Here is a 21,008-nt window from a genome sequence, read left to right on the forward strand (position 1 = left end):
TCTCCATGCTGAACAAAGCCATTTCTTTCCCTTTCCACGTCTGTAATTTGTTGCTTCTCATGGCTTCTTCTCACCTGAAGTAGGATCAGTCCCAACAAAATACAACATTACATTTTAAATGGAGACAAAAGAACGCAGTCGGTACCGTTCTGTGTCTTCACTTTGATTCACGTGACGAAGGCTTTTTTATACAGTGTTGCAGTGAAGCCTGCTGTCCTTACAAGGTTTCACATAAAAGAATTCAGACAGACAGAGGCCGCACGAAGAGCAGGAGATCATCAAGGTGGGAATATTCTTCGTGAATAATTGAAAGTATTCATATTACACGATTCCAAAGACTTGAACAATGTGACAACTGTCTTCTGAACATCATAATTCATTCCCCCCCATCTGCTTTCATCGCCATCTGAAAGCACGAAAGCGGCCCAGGCACACACAGCCCAGCTGCTTAGTGGTTGAAATTAGCATAGTTGCTAAGAAGAAAAAAATAGGAGGGCAATTACTCTGCTTCATGTTGCAAATCACGGTGAGGAAAATGGCATCATAAGTGCGAGTTTGGAGCATTCATAAGCACACGCTTGAACGTCATTATCTGGCATCGTTGCTTATTGCTAATTAGAAAGACAAAGCATTCAAGTCCCATAAGTGAACTAGATGGAAAATGAATGGTGTGAATAAAATGAGTGTTTGGTTGGAGAGGAAATGATGATAGATGTGCATGAGAAATAACACAGAGTAGGATCCGGGTCCTTCAAGTTGATTTTTTGACATATAGAGCATGAGGGATGTGTATTAATGAGTTATTACAGCAGGACATTGTGAAACGATACAATAAGAGCCTAAGAAATAATTTGTCTTATTAAGATTTTTGGAAGACCTTTGACACTTTATTCTTTTGATTCTCCTGTATTTTTCAGCCTTTTTATTCAACAATTTTGTAAAAAAGAAAAGATAAAACCCTCTCATTTCAGATTTTCATTCATAATCTAAGGAAATATTAACCTCTAATCTTTCCTCTAGTCAAAGGTGGAAATAATAATAAATAGTAATATTTGCCTAAGTCAAAATGTATTCATGGTGTCCTTCCTCTGCCTCCCTTCAGTCATTCAGTAAGATCTTCTGAGAGTGACGTTAGAAACATAAGGAACTACCAGATATAGGTTTAATTCTTTAGCACTTTATTTGCTGACGTATATTAAAACCCTTCCTGGATTGAACAAAAAGCCAATGACGTGACATATACAAAATGACTTCCTTTGGGGAGTTTAACAGAACCCTGGAGATAAACTGTAAAAATTCAAAGGTCCTGAAGCTCCACTGACTGTAAGAGCTAAGATATCTACTGAGAATTCTGCGTGTCGCATCACGCTCAATCACAACTCCTCTGGTCGTTTTGCTCCCAGACGGGGGGAGAGGATTGAGATTTTATCCTTTGCCACATCAATGGTGTCTGCCAATGTTAAAATTCACCGTCTGGTTTATGCCCTGGAGCAAAAGTTCATTCCTTGGATCTGTGTTCCAATAAAAAGAGACGATCACTGCACTCCACAGAATTATATTAATATCATTATGTCATGTGCAGACACATACCAAATAAAACAAAAAATATTATGAAAATGTAATTCATTTCAATAAGTGGAATATATTTAATAGACAAACTGCAGTGTGATTTTAAGTGTTTATTTCTGATGATCAAGACTTACAGTTAATTATAACCAAAAGACAACTTTTGGAAAATTTCAATAATACCAATTGTTATAAATTATTATCATTATAATTTATAATATTTGGTGATAAATTACAGTAAAACTATCTTTAGCACAGAACTGGTTATACAATTATGGGGGGCAGCTAACAACAGGACAGCTGCGCAGCAAACTGAACAGTCATAGCTAAAGAAGCTATAGCTGTTGAGAATGGAAAGTGGAGTTGAAGGAAAAACTTGTGGAAGAAAATGTGCAAATAGAAAAATTCTTTATGTTGCTTTTACAGTAATTCACTGTAGCAGTAATTACTGTAAAACTAACATGAAAAGTCAAATTACAGATCACAAAAACACTCGAAGACAATGGCCTTAATTTTCGGAGGCAGATCTTGAGGTCTGATGAACTCAAATCAAAGTGTGTGGCTATAATGACCATTGAGAAGTTCAAGCTTAAAATCCTGAATTTGTGAAGTACATGAGTCGGGACATTGAGTTTGCAGCAGGAGGGACTGGTGCACTGACTCACCAAATCAGTAGCTTACACGAATAAAGGACAACAAAGTCAACATGTTTGGATTGTGTTTCAGCAAATTGGCAATAAAAACCAAACTCGGATGAACCAGTTCTGCCAGGGGGAAAAGCTTGATGTTTTGTTTTAGTGCAATTATATGAAACGTTAAGGAAATGGATGTTAGCTTCTTAATTTGAAAGTAAAAAAAAAGAAACAAAACATTTGAATCTGGCGTTTAGGAAATAAAAAATGTTAGTAATGCTAATACTGAACAAAAACAAGAAAGTGAGACAGAGAAAAAATTACTTTTTATATTGTGTATATAAATATGAGGTTCCGTCTCAGTGGGATTGTCAGATCAGTCTCCAATCACTGACAAATCTGAAAGATACTTTGCATATCATGCAGGACTTTTTTCCCATAGAGGAAGTTTTGATGATGCATATCTCAGCTCCCAGGTTTTGACTGAACCACACACAGATCAATTTAATCATTTTGTTGCACTGATGGAAGTAAAACATTTGTTTTAATGCCATTTGCTATGGTGGCATGAATAGGACAGATACCAAGCCTTCTCTTTTAATAAACATAGAAGAAGATGAGATCACATGAAAGGTGTGTTGCTTGGTGTTTATTTCATTACTTCCCATGGTGAAACCTGAACACTGGATTGGACCAACGTACCCTGCTACTGGAGTCTTTGTGACATCATCGTTTCCAGTCTCCAGCACATAGTGTGTGTTCCCCTCCACACAGAACTGCAGGCGAAACAATCCCTTAGACATATTCTAATTCTCACCACATAGAGGACTGAGGTCTGTTTGGTGAAGCCGAATCCAATTCGTCCAAAATAAAAGATGAAGGAGAATAAGACCGGCAGAATAAAGGAAAAATCTGATGTTTCCTGCTATCTTCCTGTTGCTACATCAGACATTTAGACCAAATATATTAGAATTATTTTCAACAGATCAACTTTAGTTAACTTTTGGTTTTACTTGAAATTCATTTCAAGCCTTTTCTCTGGTATTATCTATCCGCTTGCCAGATTTTCTATTTAACCAGACTTACTATCTTCAGCAGACTGCTAACATGCTCTTACTGGCTGAATTAAGCAGCTTTTGTTTGCTTTTGCTCTCCGTCTCACTTTACTCATTTAAAAGTCAGCTCCATGCTTACATGGAAACGTAGCAACATCAGGGTACAAAAGAATTAAATAAAGTTAGAACTTGTCTGTCTTTAATCTCACTGAAAATCTGTAACATCTGAACGGATTAATAATATCCTGAGATAACTTATCTTATCTTGCCTTTTATGTCGCAGCTGTCCTCAAAGTCCGGTAGGCTAGTTGTCCTACCGCAGCTCGCAGCCTGACAAGCAGCTCTGAATGCCGTCAGACCCTTAACTCTGACCAGCAGACCCAACTCAGGTCTGAAGTGAGCAGCAGATTACCTCTGCACAATGCGTGTTGTCCTTCACACATTCCAGTTTATTCTGTCTCTGGGTGTGCAGAGGCAGAATAAGCACGGAGGGATTATGCTTCATATCTGAAGAAGCTTCAGACTGAGCTTGCAAGGCTTTTGATCCTGTATTACGGAACGTCTTTGTTTTCCCTGCAGGTTCACGTTTTCCAGATATCCAGGTGTTAGAAACATTAGATATGTTCCTGCAAAACAGGAACCACACCATATTTGGATAGTTCAGACATTTTAAAGAGGCAGTCTTATGTATTTTTCCTACTATTTTATAACATAATATGGTAAATGTTATGTTCAGTTTTCTCTATAAAAATGCTGAATAAATTAAATGTGACTTGCAGAAAAGGTTTATTTTTTCAAATTTTCAACTTTTTTCTAGAATTTTTTTTCCCGTGGAAATCTCTCTGTTTTTCTCCTTCCTATCTAGAATGACCTTTTTTAGGGAACAGCTACATTAAATGTCTAATTCTGGTTACATTTTTGAAATGCTTCAGTTACAATGGGCAGAAAATACTTTCAAATATATTTTATTTAGTTAATGCAGACAAAACTGAGTGATTAGTTCCTTGATTGACCCACTTAAAAACGTAAAATATAAATCACAAAACGAGTTTGCAGGAATTGTTGGGACTGCCACTGTTTAATTTTGAAAATTATTTCCTTAACATTGATTTTTTTGTTGTCTACTCAGTGTGTACAATCAAACGGGAGGTTGACATTTTAACAGTTTTTCCAAATAATTTTGTGCAACTGCAATGCAAAGCTCCACTTTTTTTTTTGGTTTTTATGCTTTTTACTCTTTTTAACAGGGACATAGATAATTCTCCAGCAGAGGATTTCTGGAAAACATTTTACATGTTGCATTTGTTCATGTCGAAAACAAAAGCAGAGGAAACAAACACGAGGTAGAATAAAAACTAGTAAACACTCTGACTTGCTGCTGCTGATTTTCCTTCATTGTTTACTGCAGCAGCCATTCAGTTGCGGTCGGTCTGCAAATTATCTACACTCCAGTTGATTTTTCTTTCGCTGCAAACAACAGTTCAATCACTTCGAGTCGCACATTAACTTCTCGCTCTCCTGCCGCTCCTGCCCTGCAGTTAGACTTTCCCCGGTGTTCTGCTCTTCCTGTGTCATTCCACATGGTGACACAGGAAAACGTAAGGCAAACGTTCAAAAAGAACTAGCAAAATGTGGAAGCAGGTCTTTTTTTTGACTTCACTGGTCAGCCTTTTCTATTCCAAACTGATCATTTACTTTAACTGAATTTTTTAAAAAATGTGAGCAATGAAAGAGAAAAAAGACTTTTCAAAGTATTCAGATGTTAAAGCTGACCATTACAGATGTCCTACGGTTAGTAAGAGGAGTTTGATCTGGTAAATTCTAGTTAAATATAAAAGTCTTGCAGCAGAGCGGAGGAATTGAGAATTATCTCCATGTCTATCCATTTTTGTCTAACTGTGTCTACAGTAATGAGAATATTTTCTGGTTTATTAACTCAGTCTAAGTGCTCTCAGAAATGAGGAGATTCTGGTGTGATTGTTTGCCCTTGTGGCATTTGAAAGTAAAATAACCGACTGCTAACATTTAGAAAGCTCACAGAAAACAACTCAGATGAGGACAAATATAACAATGGAGTTTCTATTCATCCTGAAACAATGAAATGTCTTTATTTTTATTGTGATCCTAACTGAGGAAACTCATTTTACAGACTGATAATACTCAGCTGTGTCTGCTATTAGCAGTGCTAACACTTTTAGCATCATTAATTACAATTAAAATTTATGTTTATTAAAATCTCATTGAGTCATTATTCCAAGAATTAACAGAAATGACCGACTACCTTCAACTTCTCATGTAGGCCAGGGATCTGCAACCAAGCATGTTAAAGAAACCGAGCATTTTTTTAAAAACACGTTTTAGGATTTATTTTTTGTGCCATCAGGTTGGAAACCGTAATTTTTTTAAAATCGTTTTCCACAAATACTAGCATTCCACCAAAGAAACTTCATCCATCCTCTCTTTTTTTGCAAATGCTTTATGTTTTTCTTCCTTTCCAAACTTCAAAATAGAAATAAAATGGTGGTTGTTGGAAGAATAATATGAATAATATGAAACAGGTGAGTTTTTTTTTTTTTCGAAAGGTCAGATCAATATTAGATCAAAGCTCTCAACCAGTTTTACTTTTATCAGAGGCCAAAATGTTCTTTTTTTGGATGGTAATGATTGCAGATCCCTTCTATAAACCAAGTAATATATCGATATAAGTACTCACCTCTCAGATAGTTATAGTTATGATTATTTAAGCATATTTTCAGCCTCACAAACTAGCCCTTTTCTCAGATCCTATATTTGACAATATATACAAATTCATAAATGCTAATTTGGACACATCACTGCCTTGATGTTGTTGGATGGCTCCTGCAGCAGGTAACATGAGCTGCTCCTCAGCTTCATTTAGCTCCGCCGTGTTGATGAGGCAGGCCACGTCTGAGAAGCAACACCGTTGTCCTTCTGAGAATCAGAACGAACCCAAACTGAAGTCTGCACACTCAAATGAAGGATTTCATTACAGGCCTCTGGTAAAAACTCAAAGTACTCTTCCAAAGCTGATGTAGCTTCAGTAAGACACTGGACTTCCATGTACATTATGAGTGGTATTTCTTTTTCCAAGTATACAGCGATTAAATGCAATGACTGTGCTTCAGAAAAGGTCAAACACTTCTCTGCTAAGTGGTGTGTTTGCACAAACGAGCAGTCTGTGTGGAGGTGAAACCTTCCCGATATAGTATACCCTTACATATTGCGGCTCGGCAGGAGAGAGCATGCTGACTCCAGTCATATTTTTATTTTGTGCATTTAAAAAAAGTTGGTATTTGGAAGGTTTTTGAGTCATGGCAGAAACCATTTACCCAATAGAGTTTCTACAAGCGTCGAACAAAGTACTCCTCTTAATCAAAGAGCAGCTTTGATTAATCTAAAGTAATTTTTTTGGAGTTTTGAACTACATGCTATAGTGACTCAGTCAATGGCTACATTCAAAACAGTGACAGCCTGAGGGTTTTAACTCTAAATCACTTGTTACCATGTAAACTTGATATGAAAGTCTGTTTTTATTTATTTATTTATTTTTTTTACAACCTTACCACAAACTAAGGTTGCCTTCAAACCAACCCTGTTTAGTTTCTTTTTCCTAGACAGACAGACCAGTTTGTTTGATTCAGACCAAAAAAAGCAAACTCTGGTCTGCCTACAGACCTACTGTAGGTCTTAGATCAGTTGAAGTGAACTCTTGTGTGGTTCGAATACATATGTGGACGCCAAGTGGACCAGGTACTGCTCCAAAAGCAGGAAGTGGTCTATAGTGCAGGGCGTTCTGGGCAAATACAATCAAAACAAAGGTGTGAATCCAGCGCTAGCGGGAGAAATGGCTCATTATCTTTTACCAAAGAAAAAAGAGAAATCCTACAACTGCTACAATCTGACAATACTTCATTTTTGTTTACATTGTGTGAAGAAGGAAGTTGCACTGAGTGTCTTAATCAGAGGTTTTTGTGCCATTTCCTTCAGTCGCTCTTGGTACAGCTCCACCACAGGCGAGGACTGGAACAGGTTTTTAAAAAGGTTGGCACAGTGAAGTGTGAAAGCAAACTTCACCAGCTGAAAATGGAACAAATGTTGCAACTTTGGTCCTCAACTGGATTATGAGGTGTGAAAACACCCCAGGCCTTATTGTTTCGTTTCTCTTAACATGGTGGACAAACCAGGTGAGTTTAGGAAAGAAGCGCTGAAGTCTTGGTTTTACTGCGCCTGCTCTCATAGAGGGGATCCTCACTTCCTGCTGCCAGGAAACTGGAGACACAGAAACAGCTGATCATTCATGTGACTCTGGTCAGGGATTTCAGGGAAGAGGATTTGCTTCTTCTATGTGTGCATCCAGGGTTTAGCAGGAACTCATCAACACAACAACACAACCTACTTTAGTCCATAATGTTGCTGCAGATGTGAATGCTCTGCATTATGTATCCGCTTCCTGGTGCGCATGGTGCCGGGGTTAGAGTTCCAGACTGAAAACTTAGAAAGCACAGGCTCTTCAAGGCAACCACATTTCAAAAGAACTCCCATTGTTGCTGTAAAACAATTAAGTAATGTTATTTGTAGATGAATAACATAACAAGATCAGACTAAATCATTGGGTAAATTAGAGAAACCTAGCTAGCGTCTAACATTTTCTGGGCATGAACTAATTTTGTCAATTGATTGAAATTTGACATACTTTCTATCCAGAACAATTGATGAAAGTTTACCCAAATTATATTTATTTGTGGGAAATTCTTACACCAATTTTATGTGATAATTTTTTTAGCAGTTTTTTTTTTCTATATCAGTAACCAGTCAGGATTTGGGTTATTAATCTATCACAACTTAACAAGATTGTCAAGTTTTACACTCAATGATAATATCTTGCTCTGTTATTTGCTAAAGTGCCTGGTTGTTGCATTAGAACCTAAACAATTGAATATAACAGGCAATTTACATAGGTTTTGTTTATTTTTATTTCATGCTTTCTACATTAACACTGTTGTTATAGTTTTGTTTTTTTCCCCCCAAACTTTGTATCTCAGTTTTTGTACTTTGGTATTCTGTTCTGTTTGAAAAGAAAAAAAAATCCACCTGATAATATGCTTAGAAACCGTTTCCCTCCTTTAAAACCCATCTTATGGTTGCTTAATCTAAAGCCTGAACCTAAAATGTCTAAACTAATGCTAACTATTGGACCGTATCCACCCACAACTGATTAACTCTCACACACACATTCCTACTGCCAGGAACTTGGTAGCACGGAAAAAGCAAACCATGCAGTATGTGACACTGGTCGGGGGTTTCAGGGAAGAGGATTTGCTTCTTCTATGTGTGCATCCAGGGATTAGCAGGAACTTGTCAACACACCAACACAACCTGCTTAAGTCCATAATGTTGCTGCAGACATTCTGTAAATGCACAACGGTCTATGACTATTTCCTACTATGCGTAGTGTTGAGGTTAGATTACCAAACTTAAAACTTATAAGGCAAAAGTTCAACAAGAAATAAACAAGTAACAACATTTTCCCATGTTTGCTGTAGATTAATGGCTAATCCAGTCTGGCGACATAAAGAATTATAACAATGGAGTAGCCAAAAAGAATTTGGAATTGAGAGAATGAAGCATCTGCACTTTGCAAAGCCATTGATAAATTTCAAAACTATAAAAAATAACATACATTATGTTTATAAGTGTTTTGTATAAGTAGCAGTCCTAATCGTAAGAATCCCTTCACTGTCGCAACAGGAGGAATTCTGTCACCAGAATCTTTAGAACATAAAACGATTGAGTGAATTGTTATTGCAGAAATACTCAAGCTGCAAAAATTGTTTGAATGCTGGATCTCATTCTTTCGCTCATGAGCTATTGCTTCTGACCATAGATGAAGGTATGAAATTGATCTGGTAAATCCAGAGCTTCACATTTTGGCCCAGATCTTTCTCCGCCCCAACAGACTAGAGTAGCATCACTCGTCTACATCCCGCTTCGTCTTGTTAACCGAACGCACCACATTACTTGGCCTTCTCCTGTTCAAAGGAGGGATTTTTGTTCTGTTTTAGCCAGAAAAACGTGGCTTCAGATTGTGTCAGATAAACTGAAGTTTCATTCTGTATCCTGTGTGAAGAAAATAGGAGGAAAAATTAGGAAGAAACTGTAAGATTAGCAACAGTGACTTACAATATCAGTGACATGAACAGAAAGTCAACTTCAGGCAATTCATTTTTTGAGAACATCAAGAGAGACTTGACTAACTTATTAAAACGTACAACAATAAAACTTACATTTGCTTTGATTAATCGAACTGAACACTGTAAATTGTACATTCAATTTGAGTGAATTCAGTTAGTGCTCATGGTCAAAATTAGGTCCATTGTCTTTTCTTTCTACTTTTTACAATTTGCTCTTTTAAAGACACTGACCATGTGAGGAACTATTGTAAAAACACAGTCCAGTAAGTATTAGACGCCAATAAAACTCTTGACTCTGTTATTAATGTTTTCAGAGTGCTTGTTTTTGCATCATCGGTGAGTACCAACAAGTTGATAAACACCATTATAGAAATTAGACTTTATGCCCCAACTTTCACTGTGCAAAGCAACTATGAACAATTTTCCTTGACACACTGCATGACTCTGTCCTGACTGGTTTTAAACAATGACATCTGAAACAACACCTACATAAAAGTCAAGTTAAAACATCCAGTCATTTTTTTTATATACTCGAAGATATGTACACTGAGTAGACAGTGATATCAGTGATAGGCACATTTTCGCTAATAGTGGAACTCATTTTTCATTTAGAGCTTTGGTGATTTTTGCTAACATTGAAAATATTGTGTAAGTGTCAAGCAGCAAAAAGAAGCTAACACCTAGTTTCCACTAAGCGGTATGGAGCGAGTCAGTACTGTACGCTGTTTTGTCCATCTCCATTGTAAAAGCTGCCCATACAACTGACCCGTACTGCAACATTCTAGGTCCATAGAATAAATGTGCTGTGCAGTCAGGGAGGAGCTACTGGAGTAGCACAACACAGCCCATGAACTGAGGTACAGAAAAACATCACTGTTATGGCAAGCAGAAGACATGTTATGCTTGTTGTACTAGTATGACGCAACGTTAGGCCCTTGGGTTTTACCCTGTCTGCCTAATGAGAGTCCAAATGGGGAGAAAAGCTCATCTGAATACACCAGCCTGCGAACTGTGCTGCAGCGCTGAGTGGAAATGAGGCGCATGGTGATGTTCAGAATACTGCATGTGGAAAACAATAGTAAAACTCAATGTTTGGTTCCACCTTACAAGATTACCTGCAATTAATCACTTCAATTATTATTACTCCAGACTTCAGAACTTTGTGAAAAACTTTCACTTACTCACAATCAGTGGGTTGCTGGTTTGAACCCACATTTCATCCCCCTCAGTTGTTGTGTCCTTAGGCATGAAACTTCAGCTGCCTTGCCTGCTGGAAGGCCCGGTGGTCAGAAGGCCCGGTGGTCAGAAGGCCCGGTGGTCAGAAGGCCCGGTGGTCAGAAGGCCCGGTGGTCAGAAGGCCCGCTCAACATATAGGTTCACAAATGTGACACACACATTTGGGGTCCTCTGGACTTGATGACTTTCTAAATAAGTACAAGCCATTTAACATTTATCTCCTCATTGAGGAATAAGGTCAATAGTCTTATATTTGTTTAGTTATTATTTATAAAGTTACAGCCCCAGTAATTAAAATGTTAAATATTAATGAATCCTTGAAAATGCTCTTCTTCTAAACTGTTACAGAATGTTTGTGTGGCCGGGAGCCAAACTGTAATTTTTGCCACTTTTCACATAAGCAAATCTCTCTGATTGTTTGGTCATAAACAAGCTGCTGATTTGCTTGGAAAATAAATGTAAAAGAAAAAAAGAAATCACACTAGTCTGACAACTCTGTGGGTCTCTCAGCGCTTGCTTTTCCTTTATCCTCTGTTCAAATTATTTTGTGCCTCAGCTGCAAAGTAGCCCAGTTGGTTTCAATCCTTGCTTTGCTAAAAAAGAAGAATCCAGAGATCTCTGGACATCTCTCCAGCAGCTGCCTGGAATACTCGGCAAGAAGTGCTTCACTTGATTTAACATTTCTTTCAACAGATGCAGACATTTGAGTTTAGGAACGACTTTATTTCCAGAGTGTATAATTTCTGACATGGCTATGCATAAAGTACAACAATCAGTCACAGCCTCTTTTGTTCTGGCTATGCTTTCATAGGTTTTTTTTTCTATGAACACTGAAAAGTGTCAGAAATGAACATTCTTCCTGTGAGTGTATTTACAAAACCCTGCTGGAAATCAGAGGGTGAGCTGTACAACAAGGACCTCCTACAGGCTGAGAGCTGGGCAACAGAGTTTTGCTTGACCAAAACCAAGACATGCAGGACGGGTAAAGAGCCTATGATGAAAAGGGTTTTCCTCCACAGACTTTACGCCCCTTTACCCTGCTTTTCTTCATCTAACATCAAAGTCAGTTTTATCCACAGACGCTCACAGATGATGGTTACACCATGGCTGCCGTTGCACTGACAGTATTGCCGAAGGCCGTGTTTATAGAGTCTCTGAAGTTTATACTTAACATCATAAGAAACAAAATGTTCACCTTACTGAATGATTGAACCAGTTAGTATCTCTCACTCCTTCTTCAAGTTTTATGCTATCATGTGTTTTTTTGGCACAACTTCATGCGATGCTGGATGAAGTCACGAGACATTGTGCAGTTGGAGTCAAATGACAGTGGTCTCTGGGTGGGCACTTGGTTTACCAGGACAAATGATGATCACCACAGTTCCACGAAGAGCACCGTGACCCAACGTCTAACAGAGGTTTCCTTCTGTAGCCGCAACACGGCAGCGAACAGTTCCGTGTTGTCAGTACGTTGTTTCTTTGATGATGTTGGTGGAGAAGGTGTGGTTGCTGGAAATGCTGATGGAGTGGCGGGTCAGGGGGTGCGGCTGCTTCCTGGGTGTGTGGCGGCAGGGCATGAAGATGTAGCGCAGCGTGGTGAAGAAGATCTGGCGGTAGGTGGCAGACACCAGGTTGTAGAGGATGGGGTTGATGGCCGAGCTGACGTAGAACAGCACGTTGGTCAGCATGTAGAAGTAGTGGTAGAAGTCGTACATGTTGCTGCAAGAATAAACAGAAGAGAGAAGGAAGGAAAGCAAAAATGTGAAATGTTTGGTTTTGACACACCAGTTGTCCCCCTTCTCACCCTTTGCTGAATGACATTTGACCTCAGGTGCACTTTTTGAAGTTTTTTGGGGAACTAACGGTCTGACTGAACATTCTCTCACTTCCCCGCCGTCCGACCATGATGTCACTGACCGTTGTGCTAAGAGGATAAACATGCTAAATATTTAGCTTTAAGCTTAAAGCTAATAGTTAGCTTTAAGTTGAATATTTTGTTTGAAGTCAAATATTCATCAAATATAGAAGTCAGCTAATACTTAGCTCAGAGCAAAATATTCAGCCAGCTCCAACTATTTATATCAGCGCAAGCTTTGCATGCTAGCTATTCACTTAGAGCTAAACATTTAGCTAACATGCAAATTCACTTGCTGATGACTGGAAGTGGACTACCAAAATAAAAGCTGGGGCTTGTGAACCAGAGGTAGGCCCAGCCATCCTATGCCAAGTGATTGCTTGTTCCCATAGGGAGGTAACTTACCAGTGGAGCACACCTCTGGAACAAGCAATTTCTGTCTTTAGTGAAATCATTTCAATGCTCTGATGAAGTGGCTCTGGTACCAATCAGTTGGCCCTGCCTAAGTGAGCAACGGTCCCAGCCTGACCACTCCTGTGAACATTATCTGGCTCCACCGCTGGCTGGTGAAGAGTTGCTCATGTCACGTCTTCATGATTGTTCCATTTCCTCTCAACATTTACAACATTTCAACTTAAAACATAGCATGAACCGTCTTAATGGCGGTACAGATTTTTAATCAATGGATCTCTATAGCAACAGTAATTACACCAGCCTGCCAGCAGGCGTTTATATGAAGGTTTGTAAGACCTAGATTTTATTTTGATAGTCCACTTCCATTTGTTGGCAAGCAAATTTGCATATTAGCTAAATATTTTGTTTAAATCATTTGAAACTGTGATATTTATGAATGAATGAAAGACCTGGTAAAAAAAAAAGACTTTGGCAAATGAACTCCCATTACAGGCTAAATAATCCAAATTGTTGTTAATATTTGACTGTGTATCTTTTGTAACACCATACATGATTCCTAGCTGAAATATGTATGTCATTAACAAACTTCTGTACAATCTAGTGACAAACTGATGACATGATCAAACTCATGAGAGTACATCTGATGTGCACAAAGAATCATTAACGGCTCGCCTTTGGAATTTCAGTCTTTTTGACGAAATAGCTGGGAGACCTAAAACACAAATGCATTAATATAATTACCAAAACTAATTATCTTTCAAGTGATCTTTTTGCTCTGATTACCAAAGAGATGACGCTGCGTAAACCAATAATGCACATTTCTAAGCCCGTGGTCCACTTCCAAAAACACAAGCCATTATTGAAAGGTTTTCAAGATTTAGCCTTGGGATTCCTGCCAGCCACTAACTATATTAATGCTGTGAAATCAGGAAACCAATGGCAAGAAGATTCTGCACGCTGGAATCTCACAGATACACAGTCACGTACGTCAGCTTTCCAAATCCATGTGGTACAAATCTAATCTCCAGAGGAATGAAAATAGCAGACACATCCTCTCCGCGAGGATCACGGTGAAAGTGTTGTAAAAGAAGTAAATTCATTTGATGCGATCTATTTATGTTGCACCTTATAAACGCTACAAAAAGGTTTAAAAGGAATGGAAAACCTTAAAGTGACTGAATCTATCTCCAATAGAGACTGACGATAAGGAAGCAGGAGATTAAGCTACAGAGAGAAGGGGAGGACATTAATGGAGGAAAAGTTACATAAGCCCAGACGAATGCTGAGAGATATCAGTAAAGAGAAGAAAATATCATGAGAGTGTAAAATATGATCATAGAGTACACCGTTCACATTTCTTTTTAATTTTGTTCCATTTCAGATCATCAAACACATTTGAACATCTAATAAAGATATTGACGATTTGATTGTATTGCTTTCTGGCTAATTGCAATTGTTCTGTTATGTCAGCTAGTCCTGGCTGTGCTACATGCTGTATGGAGACGTAGAAAAAGAAACGGTTTTAATGAAGCTGATCGGTGACGTAAGGTAAATGTCAGAATTTATTCTGCAAATGTGTTACCATCGGCATTTTAGAACATTAACAACATTGGCTAGAACATTGGCTTTTGGAAAAGCCAAAAACCACCTCAAGCTCGCATAAAAACCTTTTGCAAAATTGAGGAGGTTATTTTGAATTTTACCATTTCCCTCGACCCTTCCTAGTGCAATACTTCTAAAAATGTGCATAAAGAAAACTTCGATGGAAACACGGTTAATGACATCTATCAGTCTGGAAAGGACTACAAAACCAGTTCAAAGGCTTCACTATTCCAGCAATTCAATTCAATACGGTTCGCTTAAGTTACAGAGCACTAATTCACAAAAGATAGTTGCCCGAAGTCACAAAAACAAAGAAAAAAACATCTCATTTAAATTCAGAAATACATATTTAATCCAAGGTTTAAATTCAAATAAATACATTCAAACTTGATCTTTGTTTTGAATAAATGCAATCAGGTATAGTTTATCACTTCAACTGGTAATGAAAGTTTTGCAAAGAAAGCTAGCAGATTCCATTGAGACTTGCGGCAATCATCTCTTCTGTATGAGCATGTGGCCGCAGTGGACAGTTGATTGCATCAAGACATTAACTGTATAGCAATCAATCATACTGAGCGCGCAAGACATGATGATAGAGAGAACTCCCCTCTAACAGGAATGGACCTCCAGCAGAATCATGCTCGACGTGAGCGGTCGTCTGCCACCAACGGCATGGCAAACGACCTTCCAGAAAGAAAAACAGAGCATAGACACAAAAAAACACAAGCACTCAACAAGGATGGCCTTCTATGCTAATGAAAACGTAGAGAGGTAGTGGCAGGAGTAGCAGAGAAACACAGACGGAACAGAAAACTGAGTCGGGTTTTTAAGTCTGTGGGAGAAAAGACGGCTCAAGAAAATTGCTTTGTCTAGGAATGAGACAAGGTTTAACAGTGAAAGACAGTATCACAAGTCATGGATGCATGAATTATGTAAATAAATAATTACTGTCTCAGCCATGGTAAATACCCTCTACCAGCCAGTGAGAAAAACACAGTTTTGTCAGGGCTTTCCCAGTAATCTGGCTTGGCAAAGCACAGACACAGTGGGTCCGTCTGGCACCGGTCTGGTGTTGGGTCAGTCTACATGTGCAGAGGGAGTTTAGCCGCTTCTGCTCAACAATGGTAAGAGGAAATGGTGAGAAATTTGGACAAACTGAGAACAAAAAATTTAAACCTTGAGAATTTTTAACATGATGTACAAAAACATCTAAAAAAGATCCTTGTGTATTTTACCGTTTCATGGTCATTTATGCTTTACGTCTATTGCTTCTCTTCACTGTGTATGTAAGAGCAGATGAGAGTGACTAATATTAATATTCTCAAATGCGCTCCGTTTGATTTAATCAGACAAATTATATTTTGATGGACTAAAACTAGAGAGAAAGAGATGGAAAAGGCAAGTGAGAGAACAAGAATTGAATCTAATCAATAAGATGTAGCTCTCCTGCTTCCATTTTTCAGACGCTTTTAACCGATGACTCTAAAGGACTTCTTTAGTCAATACTTAAGTTCATTTGTGCATATGTTCTTTTAAAATTATGAATATAAGCAAACATACGTGGGTCTAAAAACGCTGATGCCCTGTTGGCGAATAAGCTATTGGAGATGGATGCAAAAGAGACTGAGGAAAAAACCCCCAAACCAAAGAAACAAACAAAAAACTACTCACTCTGACCAGTCGGAGATGTAGCAAAACATGAGGCGACGAGCGTGATAGGGCAGCCAGCAGACCACAAAGGCAACGACCACAGCTCCTGAACACAGGACAGAGTTGGGGAGAATCAGATGCCAATAAACAGAATGCATACATAAATCTCAAACGACAAAGTGAAAAGTCTCCCTTTTAAACTATGAACAATGTTCGGATGATTGGAGTAACAGTGTTCAAGAATCAGCGATGAGCAAAGCTGTGATTGAGGCAGTAATAATAGAGATAATTATGACCTTCAAACGTTTGATTAAAAAGACAAACAGGTCACACCCCCATGTCCAGATGCACTAAAAACCCCGGAGCCTGCCCTTCCAGAAAGAAAATTACTTGTAATTTGTATTTGATTGTAGATGAGCTCAAAAGGCAAAGTAATTTGAAGCCAGCTGCTATTTTTGAAGTTTGAATGCTATCCAGAAGCACAGTGCGGTGATGTTCACTTATACCCCTCGAGCAAAAATAGATTCAAGTCAGAAAAAAGTTTCAAATTATGATGGCATGATAACTAGAAAGGATTACTGTCAAATGTATTTGATGAACTGCAAAGAGCATTACCGTCATTTTCTCTCGTTCCTCTTTTTATTATTTAATACAAGAATGTTCTGCCAGTGTCAACCTCCTGCGCCACTGATAAAAACCTTTTTACATCAGCATTCATTAGGGATAGGGGACACAAATGCAACTACTGTGATTTTCACAAACATATTTTGTACAAAACTTCATAAACATAAAAAATACATATATAAAATGTACTTAAATTCCCAGACAAATCATCCACTAATCCAATGGTGTCCAAAGATTTTCTGGGCCCTCTATGGATTACAATAAAATCCCCCATGAATAAGAAAAAAAAAAATCAACTGGGCACACACATCGTTCAACCAGACATAATGATGTCAGACATTGTTCAACTTTGTCTGGTCCATTTTGTACTTTTACGAAATATAGGTACAAAATACCAATATTTTGTATAGGTTTATACACATATATTGTTTTTAAACTCCACTGAAGTTTATTTCACACTTCAGGTTGCAACAAAACACACTACAAACCATCTTTACAGTGAAACACTTTTGTGTAACTGTTTTTTTTTTTTTCACATTCATCCATACCGCTCCCCACGCCCCTCTGCAATGGCACGGCGCCCCACATAGGGGGTGCGCCCCACACTTTGGGAACCACTGCACTAATCTATCCATTTATTGTCACCAACTTACCAATTGCAGGTTCACAAGGAAAACTTAGAGATCTCTTTTCCAGTTGACAACTTCCCCTACACCTTTCACTTTCGTCACCAGACCAGACGGTACTGATCCACATAATTATCTTTCAGTCCATTCTACTTTCACTCACAAATATCAACATCTTTAATGAAAACACTGATATGAAACCCAAATAAAATTAGGCATGGAGGAAGTAGAGGGAAAGTAACATGCCGCGTATGATGCTGCCCTATGAACTCCACACCATTCATTTTGGCATGCTTAATGTCCGTGCAAAAACATCAGCACTGACATCGTCACATCCTGAGCTTTTATAAAGATTTATAAAACCCATTGGAGACGCAGCAATATAAAGGGTTTGCTCCACAAACAGCTTCGCTTCCCCACCTTTAGACTCCACCTAATACCTGTTAGGTGAAATCCCCTGGACATCCAGCCAGCAGTCTCTGTGTGTTCTCTGGTCTTTCATGTCGAAATAACAAAAAAGATGCACTGCGTTCAGAACTCAAGTAAAGCAAAGAAAACAAGTTCATATTGGTTACGGCCCTGGGCCTTCTGGGCTGGGTTGCAGGTGTCTTGTTGGCTGTCTTTGTGCTCCTCCCCTTTATAGGTGCTGCTGATTTGTTCATTTGGAGCACAGAGCATTTAAAACCTGGCTGTCTCCACCTTCTGGGTTGCCTTCGGCGTCCACTCTGCTCTTGACGCTTGTGGTGTTTTGTTGCCAGGCCTCAGCTCCCCATCCTTTTGCACATTTGCGTTTGTCTTTGTTTTTGCACCTCAACACTTGCATATGCACTATAACACATCCAAGCATTTGCATTACGCCACTGATACTGACATCCACAATCCATTGTTGTTTGTGTTAATAAATATTCCTTTTTATGCACTTTAACCACTGCATGGTCTCCCGTTTTGTTATGACTTTGAGCCAGTCGGAACAATATTCATTTAGTGACAGCAATACTAATGTTTTAACTCAGGAAGAGTTCAGAATATATATAATATAATATTTTGTGGAATAACTATGAGGTTTTAAAAGGGGTTCAGTGCAGTCATCTCTTAATTTCTTCCAGAATGTATCATATCTTTCATATCTTTGTCTAGATATGAATTAAAGAAATACAATGGCACAGGTCTTGCTGGACGTATCTGCCTCCTATCTGATTTATTATAGCTGTTACTCTGAGTAGCCCATCCTTCCAAAGCAAATATCCTGGGACTATTTGGGATTTGAGAACCAGTAATCACTTAAACATTAAGCACTCCATCTCCAAAACTTAATAAAGACAGTCTCTAAGAAATCAACTTCCCTGCCTCAGCTTTGAAAGCAGCTATGTAGGAGGCATACACTCTAAAAAGTGTTTTTGGTTGCAGCTCATTTTATGGGCTTATTTACATTAATCTCACTTTATTCTAAGTTTTGCTAACATTATTCATTTAGTGTGTTTAACAAATTTGGTTGGTACATTTGATTATATAAAGTGATTTGCTAGTAAAAATGCAACAAAAACTTATAAATTCAAATAGGAAAATAGTTGAATATGATATAACGTTTCCAAAGTGTTTTCCAAATGCCATCTCTGTAATAAATAGGTAAGCATGCCATATTGTGGCATTAGAAGAACTTGCTGTCTTTTGTTTTACTTTAAATCACCTCTCAAATTCAGTCTTCTTTTGTCAGTATGACCCAAAGTCCCCCCTGAACAGAGCAGCGTTTCTCAGTTCCACTGGTTCTGCTAGCTTCCTCTGGCTCTGTTTTTGATATTCCCTACAGATTGCAAAGTCACAGCTCAGGTAATGTGTAGCGCTTGCTAAAATGTCAGCACATCTCAAAAAGCCAATTGCCTCTCTTTCTACTACCTTCAAATACCAAAGAACATGAGCTGATAAACATAGCGGAGTGCTTGAATAAATGCTCCTGAGGTAAAAGCAGTGGAACCTGAGCACCATGAATACCCAACGTGCTTCCATGTGCAGCCCATCAAAAAAAGGGCAGGAAGTAAATGTTATTTCTCAGGATGCTCACAAAGAGATTGAGATTGGCAGATCACACCTCAGCATTTGGTACGTCACCATCATTCCCCACCAATTGGTCTCAACTGGATATTCAATCAACACATACAGAGTAAATGATGTTGAAACCATGGCAACCCATGCTCCAGTCACACATATATGTCAAAATTACGAACCTCTTGATCCACCAGAACAGTTTGTCCACCTCTACTGCTGCTGCTATTCATTGTGGGGTTTTTGTACCATATGGCAAAGGCTCCAACTTGGGTTGCGTAAGTGTTGAGTTAAGAGGTTTGATGGCTCCATTTTTGTAACTGGCACTCAAAGCAATTTTATGCTTCAGAGCTTAACAGCTGTCCCTTGAAGAAATTGAACAGCCTGTTGGTAGATGAACCTGACATAATAACTATTACCTTATTTCTCTCTCTGTCTGCTGGATGTGTTGGTTTATGAATAGTCCGTATGCAGAATTGCACTGCACAACTATGACAACTTGTTGGTCTGCTAAATTAGAGGCATTTCAGGGTTTCCCTCCGTATATTAAAAACCCGGTGGGCTTTACTTGCCCCCCACCAGGCTAAGCATTGTTTACTCATTTTAAATAGATTTGTTTTTATACAGTGATAGCAAAAACAGGTGGAGCGCTAGATAGTGTGGATGTTAGAACGTCAAAAAAGTAACCTTCCATATACGGTGTCATATTTGTCCCACCAAATAACTGATGTGAGTGCATATATTTTTGTGTACAAAGAGTAATGTATCGCATGTGGATTCACATCTCATGCGCTTGCTCAGTCACAGGATTCTCTAACAGGAGTACATCAGAAATAAAGGGACTGAAGAACTGGGGGTGTTAATATTAATGTTAAAAATTTTCTTTAATGTTTTTTTTTTAATGTATATCTAAGAATGCTGTGTGGGAGAAATAAATTACAATATCTGTGAGGGAAAACCCCGAAGGGATTAATAAAGCTTTGTGTCTGCGCCTGATAAAGTTTGGGTCAGTGAGCCACACCGTACACAGAACTCTGTTAGCTAGTCAGAGTATTCATCAGCAATAATGCTTTTGCTGTCCAACATTAATCAGCTCTCTACACGCCATATAAAAATACTGTTTCATGTTGTAGTTTTGGGTTTAATCATGCCTCAAATTCATTTGACTCACATTCCCTATCATATATTTTTCTAAAGCACATATAAAACTAATCCACTATTTTTTTGTTTTGTTTTTTGCAAAATCCACCCAAGTCACACTTGAAATTTTCATTAAAAGGCTCCAGCTTGTTTAATCTGACAGGAATCTTGGAAAATCTAATGTAAATTCAAAAGGATAGTAAGAAAAGACGTGTTATGAAAGCTGCATAGCTAAAATTCAGACGTCCAACTTTATTATTTTTTGTGAAGGGTGAGTTGTGATTGCTTGGCAATTAAAAATCCAAAATGTCCAATTGAATCTAGACAAACTGTCTTGATACAGGAGACAATATTAG

General features: G+C 38.4%; 1 protein-coding gene across 1 annotated transcript in view; it reads right to left on the reverse strand.

Annotated features, from left to right (window-relative positions):
• Positions 1–11,411: 11,411 nt before the first annotated feature.
• The window catches only part of ntsr1 (neurotensin receptor 1), a 45,561-nt gene continuing 35,964 nt past the window's right edge, over positions 11,412–21,008 (reverse strand). The window contains exons 3-4 of the mRNA XM_023326682.1: positions 16,244–16,328; positions 11,412–12,420 (exon numbers count right to left, since the gene is read on the reverse strand). Of these exons, the coding sequence (XP_023182450.1) occupies positions 12,165–12,420; positions 16,244–16,328 (341 nt within the window). The 3' untranslated portion in view covers positions 11,412–12,164. The remainder of the gene's footprint in view (positions 12,421–16,243; positions 16,329–21,008) is intronic.

Source organism: Xiphophorus maculatus, chromosome 1 (genome assembly GCF_002775205.1).
Source record: "Xiphophorus maculatus strain JP 163 A chromosome 1, X_maculatus-5.0-male, whole genome shotgun sequence".
NCBI lineage: Eukaryota > Metazoa > Chordata > Actinopteri > Cyprinodontiformes > Poeciliidae > Xiphophorus > Xiphophorus maculatus.